At 43.4% G+C, this 19,112-nt stretch overlaps 1 protein-coding gene across 13 annotated transcripts in view; it reads left to right on the forward strand.

Moving 5' to 3' along the window:
- Positions 1 to 1,550: 1,550 nt before the first annotated feature.
- The window catches only part of LOC135920980 (uncharacterized), a 377,473-nt gene continuing 359,911 nt past the window's right edge, over positions 1,551 to 19,112 (forward strand). For 9 of the 13 annotated variants that reach the window (XR_010570383.1, XR_010570389.1, XR_010570390.1 and 6 more), the window contains exon 1: positions 1,551 to 2,004. Coding sequence is in view for 4 of the 13 variants with exons in the window: in XM_065455268.1 (XP_065311340.1) it covers positions 1,969 to 2,004 (36 nt within the window). In the remaining 9 variants the exon portion in view is untranslated. The remainder of the gene's footprint in view (positions 2,005 to 19,112) is intronic. The other 4 variants (XR_010570386.1, XR_010570388.1, XM_065455269.1 and 1 more) reach the window with 3 other exon arrangements.

Consider the following 19,112-nt stretch of genomic DNA (forward strand, 5'->3'; position numbering starts at 1 on the left):
GTCCCAACTTCAAACGACGTGATATTACAAAAAAAAGGGTATTGTGCGACTGTGTTAGCAAGGTCTCGCTTGGACGATGCTTTAGCTATCAGCCGGTGTGACATTACACGAATGCCTCATGCGTCCGTTCGCCATGATTTCTGTGACCAGCGAATGCTTTAACGCGACAAGTAGGGCCTATATTGGGATGTCTACTATGCTGTGCCTAAAGAGTGACTTTCAGATGTTCAGGTGGGCTGTGATATGGTTTTGCACCTTTCGTTAGTCTGAGAAGATTTAAGGAAAGGACATGCACTGGGATCAACCGTTTCATAACTTCTATTTGTGCTCTGCGCTTTTCAAATAATTCGAACAATAATTATATCAAGACTACTAGACCTGGCTCCAGCAAATTTGGCGGTTGATTAGCACGGCATATATCTTACATATACGGCCCAGATAAATATATAGAATACATAGAGTAATATATACGGAACACCCGGGTTACCACGATGTTGACAGGGAAAGTTTACCTGGAGCAATTATATAACTGATATCGCCCTATTTTATGCGGAGCGTCACGGTCAGTCTTACGGTGGATATGCAACTGGAGTGTATATATAATTGCGGTCAAAATAATAATTCGGTATAGTCTGTCTCAACGTCATGGAAAAGGAAGCGACATGGATGTAGAACCAAGGAACCTGTATCTTTGGTATCTTTTTGTGGCTGTTGAGGAGAACTGGCTGTACCAAAGCTGCATGTCTACATGTGCAGGCTCGACCCACTTTGTGAAGCAGAAAGTAGGTTTCACAAAGTCAGACTTTGGCCTAGCAAAGCGGTTTGTACAAAGCGCTCTAATGATACTTGGACATCAGATCGACATTCTAGATCTTTCCAAATGTCGGGTGTTGTTTTCAGAATGTTCAGCCCTTCAAAATTGGCATCTTTCCCTGCTTATGAAGCTCATTAAATACAGAGCTGACCAGCATTACAGATGATGTGACGGCGGACAAACAGATGAAAGGGTCACGTTAGACTGAACAGATTGGATGTCCCCCAAGAACTGCGTTTTCGCAAGACACCCTCTGAGACAAGCTCAGCGTGACGTCACGAAACTTGCAAGTGCTTTCTTATACGCAGTTATGACCAGCTTAACATATTCTGATACTTTCATTATTGCTTCAGGCACTGATTGAGGAGTCAGTAGAGGTGACATTAGGTTAGTTGGTAGTGATCTGTTAAGATTATGGTAGCGGGAGATTAGACCCGCAAGCTAAAGGTAGTTTCTGTCCTGATTCCTTCTTAGTTGTCGTATGGTGTTGCACTGGCATATTCACAATAAAATAATAAATTGCGTTTAGAGCAAAGAACGCCACGCAAACGTTTGGTCATCTTCTGTAATTTGCGTTTTTCTTGGAGTTCGTTCCTATCTAAATGCGGCTGCTGCGACTTCAGCGGCAGAGCACCTTAGCCTGTGAATCACCATGGCGGCATAAAGAATAGAGCAACCACAAATGAAAAAGAGAGTGAAAAGTGCCACACCGTCAGGCATTTTGTTGCAAGCCTCATGAATGTTGTGCCATCAGTCATGACCATTTCGTTTTTGTTCGCGTAGACAATACAAGACCACTTAGATGCGTTTTGCTTCCTTGATCGCTAAAAAGGATCCTTCCATTCATGTTCCCCAGTAACTATATTATGAGCGTGGGAACAGACACGATATGCGGCTGTTTGAAAACCTTCGCTTGATTTTTCAGGCGGCGGTATGCATTCAGATGTGCGCATGGCTATAGACGACGGATTTTTCGGTTCTTGAGCATCGTTACCACAAGGTTCCACGTGCACTTCGCAATGTGTCACATGAGAACTGCGCCGTGACGCTGTCCTTTCAAGCCCGGCGCAGTGGCCGAGAGGTCATCACCGCTGTCGCACAAGAGCCGACGTAGGAAGCCGTTCTGCTTCATTCGACAAGGGAAAAGCCACGCAATGCGGCTGTTTTACGAAGATCGCTTCTTTTCCCAGGTTAGTAATATTTGCATCTTTGTACGAAGAAGTCTAGCAATGTGTGCCTTTGGCTGTTCCCACGCCCAGGAATTAGGGCGTGCATATTGTGTTAATGCGTTGCTATTACCACCAGTCTAGTTCTACTGTCCGGAGATATGGACAAGAAACCCGGACTGCTTAAACGAACCTAGGAGACCCAGGGACTAAGCGTCGTCCAAAAATGAGACAATAGGCTAGCCCTGCTACAGGGCCTCAACTCACATACTGAAAAAAAAAATCTAAATGAAATGAACGATGTTAGCGGATTGTGTGACTGGAATAAAATGGCTCAGAAAGTAATGCACACAGGCCTGAAAGAAACGAAATTACGCGAAAAGTCAAACAAGTGCCAATGAACTAAAGAATAAACAAGCGGAAACGAGAACTAAAGTAGACGGCTCCACTTCTCGACTTACTGTTGTTTAAGCTGAGCAGTGTTGTTTTTCAATAGGAATTCGAAGATGTACGGAGACCGGCCGACAATATAAGCAAATATCGGGCTGCTAAAGGCTCATGCCGAGTTTCGGACAGAATGAGACGTGACAGCCAATTGTTCTATGCCTCACCTGATTCCCCTTCAGAACTTTCAAATGAGAGAGCTACTTAATGTAGCCTCTGACGCTCTAAATTTTCCCATTTCCAAAGAATTGACTGAAAGGGCGCCAAGGTTAGGTCTGTATATGGCTAATAAATGCAAGCATGTTGCCGAGAAATTTATTTCCCAGAATGTGAAACAGTAAGTCTTGTTCTCCAGTGGAAAATTCCATGATTATGCCGTTACAGTAGGCGAAGATTTTCACCACAAACACGGCATGCGCGAACGAAACTGGCGGAATTGGCAAAATATCAAAACAAAGCATTCAAACTGAGGTTTAGCAAGGCGTACGGTTTCGATTTCGGAGACAACTGCGTTTGTGATCTTCACGGTACTTTTGCACAACCTTCCCGTACACGTGTCTATGTTTATCTGAACAGCACCTCGGCGTTATTGCGCGCGCATGTTACAAAATAGCGGTGCGACAGAAGAGATGTGTGGAAATTGAAAAAGCTCGCTTCCTTTTCGGCTTACCAGCACAACAAGTGTGTTATCGAAACGCGACGATTAGAACGTTGACGCGAGTGACGGGAATTCAGTATTGCTATTAGAAACATGGCTTTCTTCAGAAGCAGACAGCAATGTGCTTTATGAATGTGGGAAGCATTTTAATGTTTGCCAGAATGACAGAATTCAAAGCAATGATGGTGGAGCTCTGACAGCTGTTGAAGGTAACTTTCTTTCTCCTTCCATTTGCACTCTTAGTGACTTGGAACTGGTATGGGTAGAAATTTCTGTATTGTTTAGAAAGAAGATCTTGTGTGTTTGTTATCGTTCTCAGTCTAGCAACAATAATTTCGGTAACCTTTGTGACGCTATAATTAAATAAGAGTATGCTATACAAATGTTCTTATAGCAATTTCTGGTGATTGCAATGACCCGAATATTGTTTGGTGAACTGCTCCTCTATATTAAATTTGTTCTCTACAGAGTGCAACGTTATTTTGGCCGGTGTTATGATTTCAACTTCCAACAAATTGTTACCCAGTCAGTCCGATTAATAATCTACATCGCTTGTATTTGATATTGTGGTTCCTAGGGCACCTGCTCTATGTATTTCTGTTGATTGCCTTTCGGGCGTGCGTCACCATGACGTTCATTTCATTGTGAATGTACCACATAAGCATCGTAGAAATCACGGTGAACATATAGGAGATTTTGGAGCTGCCGTCTTTGACGCTAATAATGGCAAATTATGTGTATTCACGAATGAAATCTTGCCGGACTTCTCTGAGCGGTCTGTTATCACCAACCGCAGGCTATTTACCGCTGTCATTTTGACTAGCGTGCAAAACCGCTGAGCATAGTAGAAGAATACAAATATGCGTATTAGCTTCCTTCTCTTGGTAGACCAAAATTGTATCTACACCGCAGTAAACATGATCGCTTGACATTCGTTCGTGGCGTTCGCGCCGCCAATAACATGTCCGTAATACAATTTGACTAAGGATATCAACTTTCTGTAGGGAAATCAACAATCATGCTTTCAGTGCACCGAATGCAAGGCATCCTGGCACGCCAAGCAGACTTCAAAGCAAGAACTAAAAGCAGGCGATACATAATTGCCGGGAACGGCAAAACAGTCAAGCTCTCTTTTTGTATACTTGTTCCCAGAATCGGACACGCCGTCCACGTATTTCTACCTCTGCTGCTGCTGCACCTCTCTGAGCAAATGAAAGTAGGCGGCTTTATCGCACACAGCAAAACAGGTCCGGCCATCCAAGTTGGGCACCGCGTGAGCAGACACACATAGTTCTCGAAATTGCTTCTTTCACTGTGGCTCACTTATTTGCTTTTTATCCCGTTGGGGCCCTTTGATAAAGCGCTGATGAAAGCGCTCCTTCGGAGCGTTAAATCGCTCGGTGACAGATATTCTGAATGGTGCATGCGCCAGGACTTAATATGAAAAGCTCGAATATGATCGCGAAACTTGCTTTGCTGCCTTTGAGGTGCATGTCTGTTAACGAGTAAAAAACGCTTGCTCGGAGAAAATTCTAAAGAGCTTGTGTCTTCAAACAGATAAAAATGCAGAAACATTCGGTAATTGTATTGTTTCATGTAGAAGGAGTGATTTTCTCTCATAGAAAGAGCACTAGGCCGACTTCAGTAATTTCGCCTTCTGTGAACTCATTTACTGCAATAGTAGCATGCTTTCGCAGAGGATACCACCGTAATCTCCAGATCGTCACCCCCTTTGCGATGTAAACAACGTTGATTTCATCCTCTACATTAACGCCTTATACGCACAGGTCACGCGAAATTCATGGTGTGCGTAAAGCGTAAAACACCAGGCAGGCTCCCAAATGCGAACACACTGTGGTAGCGGAGTGCTACCGCATTATGTTCGCATGGGCGTGCGTTCGAAGTATCTGTCGACCATGGTGAGCGAAGCATTTCTTTTTCGCTGAAGTCGGAGGTGAAGTTTGGGAAGTGGAATTGTCTTCACAAACAACGTAAGGACGTTGACGATGGCGGTCATAGATGTCAGCATTAGGCAAGTGAATAACTCGGAGGAAGGATGGAGTGACATATCTAAAGCCAGAATGAATCTGCCTAATGCGTCATCACGTGACGGTAATATTTAATGTATAGCACCGACGCGCTCAACGCTCACCCTTCGTAAAAGGCAACGTTTGTGAGAGCAGCAGCTGAGTGTACAGTATCACCTTGAACTCACCCCTTCTGCGTCCCCCGAATGATACCACGTGCTGTCATAAGCGAGCATTTTGTTTCTACATTTCTTATCCATCTCGCACCTCCTTGCCGCTAGTTCCTATGTATTCAATCGTTCGTAGAAATCATGCATTCATTGTTACCTTCGTCGTCATCTTGCAGCTGCCATCAGACACATGAACTCGCGTTATTTCTAGTCCATTGTGCTATCTTCGCTCACGCGTAAGTACTCGGTTTAAATAAACACTTTGCTAAAGCTACTAATGCTTGGCTGCAAAGTGCTTTGCGTAAAGCAGATTGTCACAGCGCGTGCATAATTGTTTTTGTGATGTGCATTCCCATGCATTTTTGTTTGTTCGGAACTTAACGTCTCACTGACAGCGGTTGCCTACTTCTGCATGGCTGGGATAAATGCACTCGCATACCTCTTCAGCGTGCCGAGTGCCTCTTGCAAACACAAATTTTTTTTCTACGCTTTGCAACTCTTGTATGGAGCTGTTTCTGCGCGCAAGCTTTCTCGAATGTGGTCTCCAATATTAGCGTAAGTATTGTAAGCTGCTCAATAAGAATGCATAATTACTTCTCCTCCACGTGTGAGACATTTCTTGACATCGGAATAAATTTAGTGGCGAAGCAACGAGCGAAGCACCGTCTCGCCGAAGCCCAGCATCTTAAGCCTTGCCACTTCAACTGTTCCCCTTCCACGGTTCCTCCTTGAGAACCACCGAGAAGTCTGCCCGCCCAGGTCTCATTACTATTCGTAGAAAGCCGAACCCCGCTGCATTATAAGCATCCGCGCTGAATGGTGTTGATTCGTGAGGCTCGATTAGCATGACAATTGAATAAATTAGCACTGCAACGAGGAGCGAATCTGTTACACTGTCTCTGCTCATTGGGCGGCTGCCGCGACGTCAGGCGAGGCGAGTTCGTGAATTACGTAGCACTTACTGCACCCGAGTACACCTTCGTGGTCTATATATATGGGCTATATATATGGTCGTGGTGTTTATGGGTGTATATATATATATATATATATATATATATATATATATATATATATATATATATATATATATATATATTTATATATATATATATATATATATATATATATATAAAGTGAGCTGAGGACCCTTATGTCCATTGCTATTTGGCGTTTTTGTTTCATTGTTCATGGTAAAATAAATAAATTCTGTCACCATTGCGTCATAATCTAATCTTGGTAATATCTCCTTCTCGTGTGTTTCCTGGCGAATTAAACTCAACGCTTCCAAATGTAGACGCCTGTAAAATCTGGAAATGACAGTGAACGCCGCCAGTCACGCGGAGAAAAAAGGAAATATTCCTTATACAATGTAAAGATATTTACAAACATTGAAACATGGCTATTGTATGAGAATTTTAAGGTGCTTGCCGCATGCTTAAAGTTGGATTAGTTGGTGGGGTTTGCACTTAAACGCTGAGCCTTGTTTGTTCTGGCTTTTGTCCTTGTCTTTGTTTTATTACGGTATAACAGGAATATTGTCACATTCGAAATTGCCTATTGCACTTAAATTGGACTGATTCTTCAAATGTGTGAAAGTGAGCGTGATGGTGCCCGATGCACGTTAGCTCGATGTGGAACATCTTCCGCCTGTCTATGCCAGGCTAACCACACCTGCTGGCGAACCACCACTGGCGAACCACCGCTACTACCGCCGCATCCCAACTCTGTGAGGTCTAAGGTTGACGGATGGCACGGCAAATATTTACCAGTAATGAGTGTTATATATGTATTATAAGGGAGGTTTAGGGTGAGGGCTAAGCTCAGGTCTTAAAAGTGATGGTGGTAAAAAAAAGACAGGCATTTGCACAGGCGAGAGCTTTTCGGAATAAGGAGCAGCAGGCTTCGTCAACGGGGACTGACAAGCCTTCGGACAGAAACACAATGGGTCAGATCGTTTTCAAGTTTCCTTTTTCTTCGTGCCCATGCCCCGCATTCGACTTGGCACCCGCGCTCCTCCGAAGCTCTTTGTCGTTGGCGTCTATGAGCAGCCAGCGTTGCGTACCACGTCACCATATCAATTGAAATAGGTGTTTGAACCGCATTTTGGTGTTGGGCTGCTGAGCACGAGGTCGCGGGATTGAATCCCGGCCACGGCGGCCGCATTTCGATGGGGGCGAAATGCGAAAATACCCGTGTGCTTAGATTTAGGTGCACGTTAAAGAACCCCAGGTGGTCAAAATTTCCGGAGTCCTCCACTACGGCGTGCCTCATAATCAGAAAGTGGTTTTGGCACGTAAAACCCCAAATATTATTATTATTATTGAACCGCATTTGCCCCACCCTTGAATCACAAAGACCTTCCCTGTGCTAGTCATTGCGTTATTTATTTATTTATTTATTCATTAATTTATTTATTCATGTATTCGAATACCTACATCGCTCTTATCGAGTATTATTGTAGGGGGAGGGTGCACAGAAATGGAATTTGGTGATAACTATTCAAGCGGTAACAAAGTATGATGCAAGTAGATAATGAAGACATGCGCTCAGTACAGGACATCCCGCACGTGCGCATGACATGTGCGCAGTCCATAACGGTAGCAAAGAAGTAGCAGAACCGGATCAGCATCACAAGGCATCAATGGCACCATAAAAATAAGCACAATTTTTCATTTACCAAAAGGATAGTATTAATATAAATACAAATACAACATGGGAAAATTACGAAACACGAAATATTCATGTAGATAGGACAGTCATAGTATAAAGAACAAAATTGAAATATTGAACATCAAACGCTGAAAATTAATGAAAAATGATGTAGGCCAGGCGACGACAAGGTGTTCGGGCAAACCGTTCCGTTTGTGAATACTTTTTGGCAAGAATGCATATCTAAAATTAATAATTCTGGACCGTTACTCACGTATTTTTAAAGAGTGACCTTCAATTTTTATGGTCATCTGTATACAGTGACCCTCTTTTGGTTTATATACGTCCAACTCCGATTAACTGACTCAAGTTTAAGGTATCCAAAATGCTTTCAACAACAGTTATTCGGCGGTCATCAGCGTGTCACAATAATTTGCACTACTCTTGAGGCTCACTTTGTAGCAGAACCTTGAAGTAACACCCGCCGTGGTTGCTCAGTGGCTATGGTGTTGGGCTGCTAAGCACGAGGTCGCGAGATCGCATCCCGGCCACGGCGGCAGCATTTCGATGGGGGCGAAATGCGAAAACATCCGTGGTACTTAGATTTAGGTGCACGGTAAAGAACCCCAGGTGGCCGAAATTTCCGGAGTCCTCCACTACGGTGTGCCTCATAATCAGAAAGTGGTTTTGGCACGTAAAACCACATAATTAAATTTTTTAATTAACCTTGGAGTAACGCACGTAAATTGTGTATGCCTTTACAACCTGACCAGGTCTAATCATTCTTCCTCAGATCGCGATTGCATTGTCTTCAGAGGAAGCAAATATGAAAGCAAGAGGCAACGTGAACCAGGTGCAGATGACGTGTGGAATAGGGGATAACGAGAACTCAGTAAGGTGAAAGAGAACAAAGAGAGCTCTCCGGAATGATGACCAACAAAAGAAAGTGTTCTGATCAACAAAAGAAACGGGTGCTGTGGGCCTTGTTGTTATGACCCCCAGCAAAGTTTGTGGCACCAATCACAGTCTACTGCAGTGCCTCAGCTGGTGTTTTCTTCTTACTGCTTTTCCCCTACAGTGCATAGTAGATTAGAAGTGTTCTTGGTCAGACGGTCGGCTGTGTAAGGTCGCCTGAAGGAACTTCTCCGTTTTGCGAGGACTGGGGGAATCACGAATAGGAAAACAAGACGGGATTTTCGTGAGTCGCGGATGCGATAGAATGAACAGAATATGGAAAAGCAATGCAACGTGAAGTCGTGAAGAACATCTGAAGAGAGAGCTCATAATAGTTAATAGTATTTCGAAGCAAGACCGGGCATCTGCGCAGACTGAGGCAGCATACGATACGGGGTGCTAGATTTAACATCATCTCCCCCGCGAATAGGACACCTTATCGTTTAATGCATATTTCGCAGTATGTTTTCACCCAATTTACATCTAGGTTAACTACTTGGACCTTCGCAGTTAGTGAGATATATGAGAACGAGCCTTCCGATCTGAAGATGCAGGTCACGTGGGTTAAAATTCCAGTTTAATATACCCATTTCTCGTCTTCGTCAAGCTATAACTCGTCTATATAGCACCTTTTTACCATATTTGAAATTTCCGTTCCGACACAAAATGAAAACACATGAATTCTATTTGCCTGAACCACCTGCAAAGAATCGTTTATGTTACCCCACAAATGACCAACGGTTACCAGAACGCTTCTGCAACCTTGCAATACTTAGGATTGCGATGTAGTTCTAAAAATTAAAACCCACTGCTCTAAAGTATACCTCTGGGCCGTCATTGACAGGGAGACTAGCCAAGGTCACACAATACAAGAAGATAACTCAAGGCCACCACAGTTTCTGGATTGTTTATCAATATGCAGGAACTAATAGGAGGAAATCCAGGCCTAATTTATTCGTTTATTCAAGGTGAGGGTGGTTTAAGTGAAGACTTATTGAAAAGAAGAGTCACACATTATCTAGTTGACCTAAATGGAGCAGCACGGCCTTGGATGCTTTCGAACTATCGAATAATATAGCTAATTGCATTTGCGCAACGTTACACATCCGTCACAGAAAATGGCTACTGAAACACTATTTAGCTATAAACATTAACCAGCCAGCACGTTCTCTTCACCGAAAACTCATACGCATTGGATTGGATTGGAGTGATTTGATTCAGCGTTTTGAAAAAGCGATTTGCAAAGTCGAGAGCCAGCGATGAAGCAGGCTTTCGACTGGTGCGTTCTTTTGTGGCACTTTCGACTTGAAAATTCAGAAAGCGAGTGTGTGAACGATGGTGGTGACAAATACTAAAAAGTGCTTGAAGACGGAGGCGGAGAGGGACAGTGGTCTTCAACATGTGCCACATTGATACCGTCATGATATATTTACTGGGAGTGTTTGCTTCTTTGAAGGCACAGGTTGATTGAAGTATGCTTTTAAATGCGTTGGCATTATCTATCTATCTATCTATCTATCTATCTATCTATCTATCTATCTATCTATCTATCTATCTATCTATCTATCTATCTATCTATCTATCTATCTATCTATCTATCTATCTATCTATCTATCTATCTATCTATCTATCTATCTATCTATCTATCTATCTATCTATCTATCTATCTATCTATCTATCTATCTATCTATTTATCTATCTATTTATCTATCTATTTATCTAATCTAATCTAATCTAATCTAATCTAATCTTCCCGCCTGTCTGGCTCAATGCGTAGGAAGGAAGCTTTACTGAATTGCAGAACATGCCTAATCCCGCATCTACGATAGCCCATGTCGTTGCGAAAGAGGTTCCTTGGAGAATGGCACATATGTAACAATATCACATGCTCATGAATGACTAAAGTTGGTCCGGCGGTTGCTTGGCAACCCTGCTCCCTCAGCACAGCATCGCGCTGCTCTAAGCACTCGGCCATGAGCCACACATTGACCCAGGTTAGCATAAAAACGGTTACATAAAACAACTCTCCTGGCAAGATGGTAGCAGAACTTTTCATGGGAAGTCGGGACATGCACGTGTGCGAGCGGTGCGACGCCCACCGCAGCGGCTCGCAACGAGGAAAAGAAGAGGCTAAACGGTGGTTAAACTGCGCCTGCAGCGAAACATTGCGCAACTACGGTTCTGCACGCGACGCTGGTTGCGTGCAAAGCGGCATTCGTGCCACGCCCCGAGAGCACGCATCGAACGGCACGCATCAAAGGAGCACTCTCGGCACGGCAGTTTTCGTCAGCGTGAGCAGCAGAACAAAGGGCTCGAACCAGAGTAACCCGAAGGGCGCAATTGCGCAGCACTGCGATAAAAGAAATGCGAGCCAGGAAACTCTGGAGGCCACAAAGAGCCTCTGGCATTCACCTCTTCTTTGGGCCTAAGAAGGCACTACACGTGTCGTGACCACCCGTCTCCTTAGTTTCCGCTGCTCTTACACCGAAGGGTATTTTTTGTGCAGCGGTGGTGACAATGTGTGGCAACGTGTTCGCTGTTTAATACGATCCAGAGAACAGCCCGCGGTGCAGGTTGCATCACAGCCCCGATGCAGCCTCCCAACCAGGCTTTGCGGGCGCCACGGAACGTGAGTCAGATATAGCAGGCATAAATGCAACTATTACGTTCGCACTTAAGGGAGCGTTTCAAAATTATCCGGTATGGCGAAATAGCTTACGGGTTATATTAAGGCGTTTGGGAATTGCTGAGTGTATTTCAGCCGATGGAACATCGCACTCGGTATTTCGAATGCGATCAGAACTCCAAAGGTATTGCACGACAACACGTGCCTCTCAAATCACTAAAATAATTATCGCTGGGCAAAAAACGCCACCGGCATCGCGGTTGCGCGAGGACACGCCGATTTTGCATCGGTAGCGAAACAGCCACCGCCGACGACCGCCGGTCAACGGGCGCCAAACAATGCATGGCAACAAAAACGGGCGAAAGAGCTAGCGTAGATGTGGAGATGTGAACTACGCGGGGATGTGAACACGGTATTGCATAAAATCCCGAAGCTTGAGCCACAAATCCATGGACACTTCTTTCGCATTCAATCCAACCAGCGCTTTGGGACAACTGTCGCGTGCGTCGCGGAGCGTAGCGACAGTTCGCCTTTAATAACCCAGAGCGTGTGCGCGCGTGCCAGTTGCTATTAGGCAATTGACGCTGCATTAGAACGCGTGACTAACTGTCAGCCGGACCTCTAACCTTTGCGTGCGTCACATCACATAGTAACCAGTGATTTTTCAAAGCCAATGTGCAGCATGTCGAGAAGCTATGTGAAACTGCACCGCCTTTGGGATCGTGCCAGGCACGAACGGAACAGGCAAACCGCCGTGGTTGCTCAGTGGCTATGGTGTTGGGCTGCTGAGCACGAGGTCGCGGGATCGAATCCCGGTCACGACGGCCGCATTTCGATGGGGGCGAAATGCGAAAGCGCCCGTGTACTTAGATTTAGGTGCACGTTAAAGAATCCCAGGCGGTCAAAATTTCCGGAATCCTCCAATACGGCGTGCCTCATAATCAAAAAGAGGTTTTGGCACGTAAAGCCCTATAATTATTTTTTTTTTTTAACGCGACAGGTACCCCTTCGTGCGGCGCGCGTCGGCGTCGGCGTAACCGAGTGAACGAGCACAGTAAAAAATGAAAGAGCGAACTAAAAGCGCAGCGCTGTATGAAAGGCATGAGGGGGAAAGCGGAGGAGGAGGAGGATATGAGGAAAGCGTGGGAGGAAAATCACGATGAGCGACGATGCCTGCGAGGTGGCGCCAGAGTCACGCTCTGCCTGGGAGGTCTGTCTGCGGCGACTGCTTCGAATCGCCCCCACGCGTCACCCACGCGCTGCCTCTCGCGATCTTCTAATTAGCGAGGCAGTCGTGCCACACCTCGCTAAATTTACAACGTGCCGCATGAGACAGATTGTTCGTGCCAGCCATTATATTGCGAGATGAAAACAAGCATAGAGCTGGGCTCAAATTTCGCATTGCATAGTCGTCAGTAAATATTGTTTCTCTGCTTTGATTTTTTCGCTGGAGTGCAATAACAAGTAATCTTGCCCCCTTCGTCGCCGTAATACTATCGTTGTCAACGGCTTGCTCCTACCGTGAGACTTGTATCGCATTCACTAGTAGATGCCTTGCAAAACTACGTTGGTCCAAGTTTAACGCTTTGCGCGACTCTCAACGTGGCTAAGTAGCTTTATGAAGCCCCTTGGGAGCTTTAGCTCTTCTAGGTCTACGAGCAATAAAGAAAATCAAATAGGTTTGCAGAATATTTGACCTATATTGTGATATTTGGGCTACCATTTCATCGTTTTCAAGTTAAAATTTTCTCAAATATTGAGCAGGGAGCTGGAGAGGTTTAATGAAGTCAAGGAGCTTCGGAACCCAAGTTAGGCGTAATGCCAGATTTCTGCCAGAAAATTATAGACACAGGTCGCGTCAGCCCTTAAAAAGCATCGTTACTTTGGCTCATTCTAACAAACTGAGCATGAAACAGCGTCGTAAAGAACTAGTGGGGATTTGCAAATCATTGACAGTTCAAATACAGAGCAGAATATTTTAAGCAAAATAACTTTGCAGTCATATCTGTAAACAGACTTACTTCAAAACTACAAGTATATAACGAAATTGTAACTCTTAGATAGAATCGGCATTTTGTTCATGCATGGAGATGCTGATGACAAATTCCAACCTGGTTACGAGAAAAAAATGCAATGCACTGGCAATTTCGTGATGAATGGCAGAAAAGCACCTGAGCATCATGTCGAATGTCTTTGAGGTTCTGGGTCCATAATGTAAACCCCGTTCACCACATTTGGATTTCTAAACAGGGACCAACTTCTTCGGTGAGCCAAGTGCAACTGTCATTCGGAGCTGACCACCGTCAGTGCATGTGTATATATATATATATATATATATATATATATATATATATATATATATAGATATATATACACAGTCATAAATAAGCCCCTAAACCCCTCTCATCTCGTTTATATATATATATATATATATATATATATATATATATATGTGTGTGTGTGTGTGTGTGTGTGTGTGTGTGTGTGTGTGTGTGTGTGTGTGTGTGTGCCTCTACCACGTGAGCAAATTACCACACTTTAACCAGACACATTTATTCCACCTCTGACATTCCTAGTGCTACCGCAATAACGAATACGGTACAATCTGTTTAGTACTATGCAGTATTCTTGCCCATCCATGACTCGGAACACCTTGCAAACAAATAAACAATTTCTCAAACGTAGTTTTCATTTCGAAAATTTCGTGGGCACTGAAAATACAGTTGCTAGGAAGATGCGAAAATTCTTTAATGCAGTTCTCGAAGCGCGAATTGTTAGGCTACTCTCAAGATCCCTCTAGCAGCGCAGCTATACATATGTAGATAACGTTAACTTCATCTCGTTTCGCAGCTCCTGGGAAAGGGCCAAGAATATTCTTCACATAGGGAGCGAAGTTCCGCCTTACTCGTGTTCTGCAATCACCAACTGCATTTCATTCTCTGTCCCGCATAAGCATTTGCACAGCAGCTAATTCACACAAGCTGTCACGAGGCGAAAACCGTGTGGACGGGTTGCAGCTAAGACAAATGGCCCGTCATAGAAGCGGACGGGCTGCTCGCTTTGGTATGCCGCCAAAACTTCCGACGTGTGCACAATTCTTTCAGGCTGACGTACTGCAAGTGCCGCTTCCTATCGCTGGCTTTCAAATGCGGAGTAGAAAGAAAGGTTGGATAAGGGCATGGCTGAAGCATGGGAAATGACGGATGACGTTTATGTGTCATCGCCGCCGAAATTGCAGTGTGTAGGATATGCACTCGGTGGACGGTAATGTGCGCCTCTGTCAAGTGGGGAAAATTAGACGGAACCAACCAGTTCCATTTTTTAACAAATACTGCACTAAGTCAACACAGAAGAAAGCCAACTTTTCGTGACGGTAATTCTCTTTTACGTCGAAATATCAAACTAGCAATGAATAATAAACTTGAGATGGGACTTTTACTTGACATAACCCAGACATTTGCCGGAAATTTCTCACACACACACACCCACATATATATATATATATATATATATATATATATATATATATATATATATATATATATATATATATATATATATATATATATATATATATATATAAAGTTATAAAGAACTTGAGTGGTTCTACAAGGCAAACAGACTAAGTATTTAATTTCAACAGTTTCGATCGGTGGACCGATCTTCATCAGGGTTTACAAAAAATGGCAGTTCGGCCCTGCTAGTGAAGACACCAAACCGGATGCCCGAACGTATTCTCATACATCAAACGGAGAGGGACAGTTGTGACAGTTATTGGTTTTCGCCGCGCTTTGGCAATGTATATATATATATATATATATATATATATATATATATATATATATATATATATATATATATATATATATATATATATATATATATATATATATATATATATATATATATATATATATATATATACCTCCACCTGAAGCGTACTATTTGCAGAAACCTTAACGACGAAAATTCTATGGATCCATTGTCCGCTGTGTCTGAAACTTAAACACAAACCCTGGAAAATATCTTAGCAAAAAAAAAATTACACGCGATGTGTTTTTAAATGAGCACGATATCAATTTTTCGGGTAAGCCCGGTTGCGCCACGATAAACTTCTCCGATTCTACTGATGCTTAGAGGACTCTCTTCCGTGCGTAGGTTGCTGTGGTGTTTTGCTTATCATGACGTCTAGAAATCAATTCCTTAGTGGTCTCGGTCATATCCGGAAGAGGTCGGAATACGTAAAAACTCCCTGCGTGCCGTACAATAGGTACTTGCTAAAATATCTAGGTGGCTGAAGTTATTGCGTAGCTCTGAAATAAGGCATCTGTTCATAACTCGTGAGCTATATTTGAAAATTTAAATGCCACATTCTAGCCTAAATCTATAGAAGATAGTTAAAGCTACCGGCTCTAATATAATATATATTTCATTACTCAGGATTAGAAAGCCAAGGTGTTTTTTACCCTTCGGCCTTAACAGTTTAATAATACAAAAATTATAGCAGCGCTCGTGGGAGAAAAAGCTGTAGTGATAGGAAAAACACCTACTTCAAATTCTACACTACATCCATCAGTATAGAATAAAATAAAAGACTGGAACAGGAACAGCCACATCAGAAAACGTATTTCATGTAATCCGAGGATGGGGATTGATACAGGGCTGTGAAAACAGTTTATAAGTTTGGTGCGGACCTTAATCCGCGTTTGGAGAGATGAATTCTGCCACTGTAACCCACACAGATGATGCTGCAAGCGTAACATCAGGAAGCTAAATAACTCAGCAGCAGCTTTCGCCTTGTTTGCGTTCGTATACGTGCTCACATATTTGAGGTACAGCGGAGAGTGTCGGCGCTACCGACGATTAGGCTAATCGCCATGTTTGGCAGGGCCTGAAGCTTATGAGAGATATCAGCAAATAAAAAAATTACTTTGTTATTAAAATAGTTAGCGTGCAGTTAGTGTGTGAAGAGTCACGCAGCGTATAGTACAAAAACATTAGTGCCGGGATGGCATTGGCACGATTGAGCAAGACATTAGTAGTGTGATACAAACGACAATAAAAATATGCGAGATGTAAATTCCGTGGGGTTATATTGTAGCATAATAGACGGCACACAAAGGCGAAGAGAACACACCGACGATGCAGTGCTTACAAAACCTTTTGTTGCGTAGATGCCACGGTATAGCCATCACAAAGAAAGTGCGCACACACCCCTCCCCCCCTCCCCCCCAAAAAAAAGAAGACACTGTACGGAACAACAGCACCAACTGAATTGTGTTTCGAGCAGAAACACAATATTCATACAATTAGTGGGTGCATGCCCGTTATTGCTTTAAAACGCGCGAAGGAGATGACGTAATGTGGTGTACAATCGGAGATGCGACTGCAACACGCAGTCACCGGTGGGCCACTTGGCTCATTATATAAGGATTGATACTTGTTGCGTAAAACGGAAAACAGAGAACACAACAGAAGAAGTGTGAAGAAAGCTTCAGCACTCAAGTTTTCTTCGTGCTCATTTTTTTGTGTTCACTGCGTCCCGCTTGATCCAACGAGTACCAGTCCATAAAGGAACCTATCACTGACACGTCTTTCACAATGTTCGTTGAAATGAAACACCTCCAGCATTTTTCTTGAGGTAGCGTCATTGTGCCCGCTCACAACAATCTTACATCCACAAATCACAGCTTACAACGACACCAGGCTACCAGGCTTCGCGAAGCGTAAATCGCCAGTTTCATTCCGATTTTGGGCATGCGTCCTCATTCTCATCCGACCTTAGTCTGCACTTCAGTAGTTAGTGGGTCTTCTATTATAGGCTAATGCAAAAAAAAGTTGTCAATATTATGGAACGACTTAAGTGAGGACGCGAAAGTGCCATTCACAAAGTAGCGGTATAGTGCGAAACTACAATGCTTACATCGATAGCGGATAAAAATGTTTGATCAAGGAGACATGAGTTATCTTCGATACGATTTGGTAGAAGGTATGAGAACCTTATATAAGGCGCCGCCACGTGTTCGACGTGCACCACGTAATATAGGGAATAGAATGTAGTTACGTTGTTTGAAGTACGCCATATTGGGGATACATACGTTTGCATACATAGGATACATGAGGCTCTATGTCCCACATCGGCAGCTTCCATCACCCTTCACGGCACATATTACGAAGAATATTTGACAGAATTCTAGTTCGTTGTTTGAGCCTGTAGATTTCTACTCGCTATAATTTTTTCTGTGGCTTGGCAATGCTTATGTTTCTACAAAACTGCAATCTAGCTATCAGTCAAAAATTGCAGCTTCACGCGATTACCATAGACAACGCCATTTTTAACGTTTATAGAAAAAAGAAGCACCACGAGCACCAACCGCTACAACGTTATATTTAGGCAACGATAAATCAATGCAGTTGCTACCCATCACAAGAAGAACGCAAAAGAAAATGAACAAAAGAGTACTCACCGCAAGACTATAATAGTAACGTGGCGAATCCACGCAGGCGGCTACGCATGTACAAAGACGTCTTGTGCTAAGAGGCTTCCCATAAAAGGCTTTGCAAAGTAACCCGCTTAAGAACCACTTTGTTCCCTGTTCTACCCGCACTTCAGGGCTGATAAGCACGCCCCATCAAAGTCGTGGCAAGAAAGGCAGGACCCTTCTTCACGCTACATTAACCGCACTGGATGGCCACGACAAAAAGTGCAACGATGGTCAGAAAAGTATATAAATACTACAACCTTGGGAAATATGCTTCTTCCCAGTATCAGTACGTCCATTGCGACACCATTCCTACTTTCACTGGGGTCTTTTTGTTTTTGCTTTATTTGCAACGTTTGAAAGAATTTTTTTATTGATGTCAAGTGCTTCGTAAGTAAAGGAATGCTTCATTCTGCTTTTTGTACAAGCGCTCATATGGCAATGTTCTTCAATTAGGGAGCCCATAGCAAGTATTCTAGGCTCCAGGCAATCCTCGATTGCGTAAGTACCTAGAGCTTTCTCGAATCCCAGGGCCTGAGGCACTTGATAGCCTTTACGATGACCGTGAGAAGGCACTTGTCTCTTACTGACATGCACACTCGTTTCCGATTTATTGTCTCCTATATTTCGAACTCACTCTTACTGTCGGTGCGACGCACGAGCCTTCCGATGCTTATCGTGATTTGGAAAGCTGTTCGTTTTTCTCAGTGTTTCTTCAAGCTATTTCAGGAACGAGAGCGCTACCGTGATTCTGTGGGCGGCTGTACTGAATTCCAGCTCGGTGAGGCCGTCGTTATGTCTGTAGTTCTGATCTTGCTTATGTTATATTTTGTGATATATTGGAATCCTAATCGTCGTTCGTTTTAACAATATTTTTGCCCCTCTGTAGCTACATGAACTAGTGTTTGCGATGAGTGTTGCGCTTGCTTTCTTTCTCACATTTACATCTTCCATAAATCGTACATGGCTTCGTGCTCACCTTACTGAAATTAACATATATCCTAATCGTAAAATTTAGGTATAGAACCTAACATTGGATAATAAAGTCTCCTGAAGAATAAATTAATATACGTATGTTATCTAGCGTTCTCTGAGTCGCCACTTCCACATGAAAATCAGCAG

The sequence above is a fragment of the Dermacentor albipictus genome, chromosome 7 (genome assembly GCF_038994185.2).
Source record: "Dermacentor albipictus isolate Rhodes 1998 colony chromosome 7, USDA_Dalb.pri_finalv2, whole genome shotgun sequence".
In the NCBI taxonomy this organism is placed as follows: Eukaryota; Metazoa; Arthropoda; class Arachnida; order Ixodida; family Ixodidae; genus Dermacentor; species Dermacentor albipictus.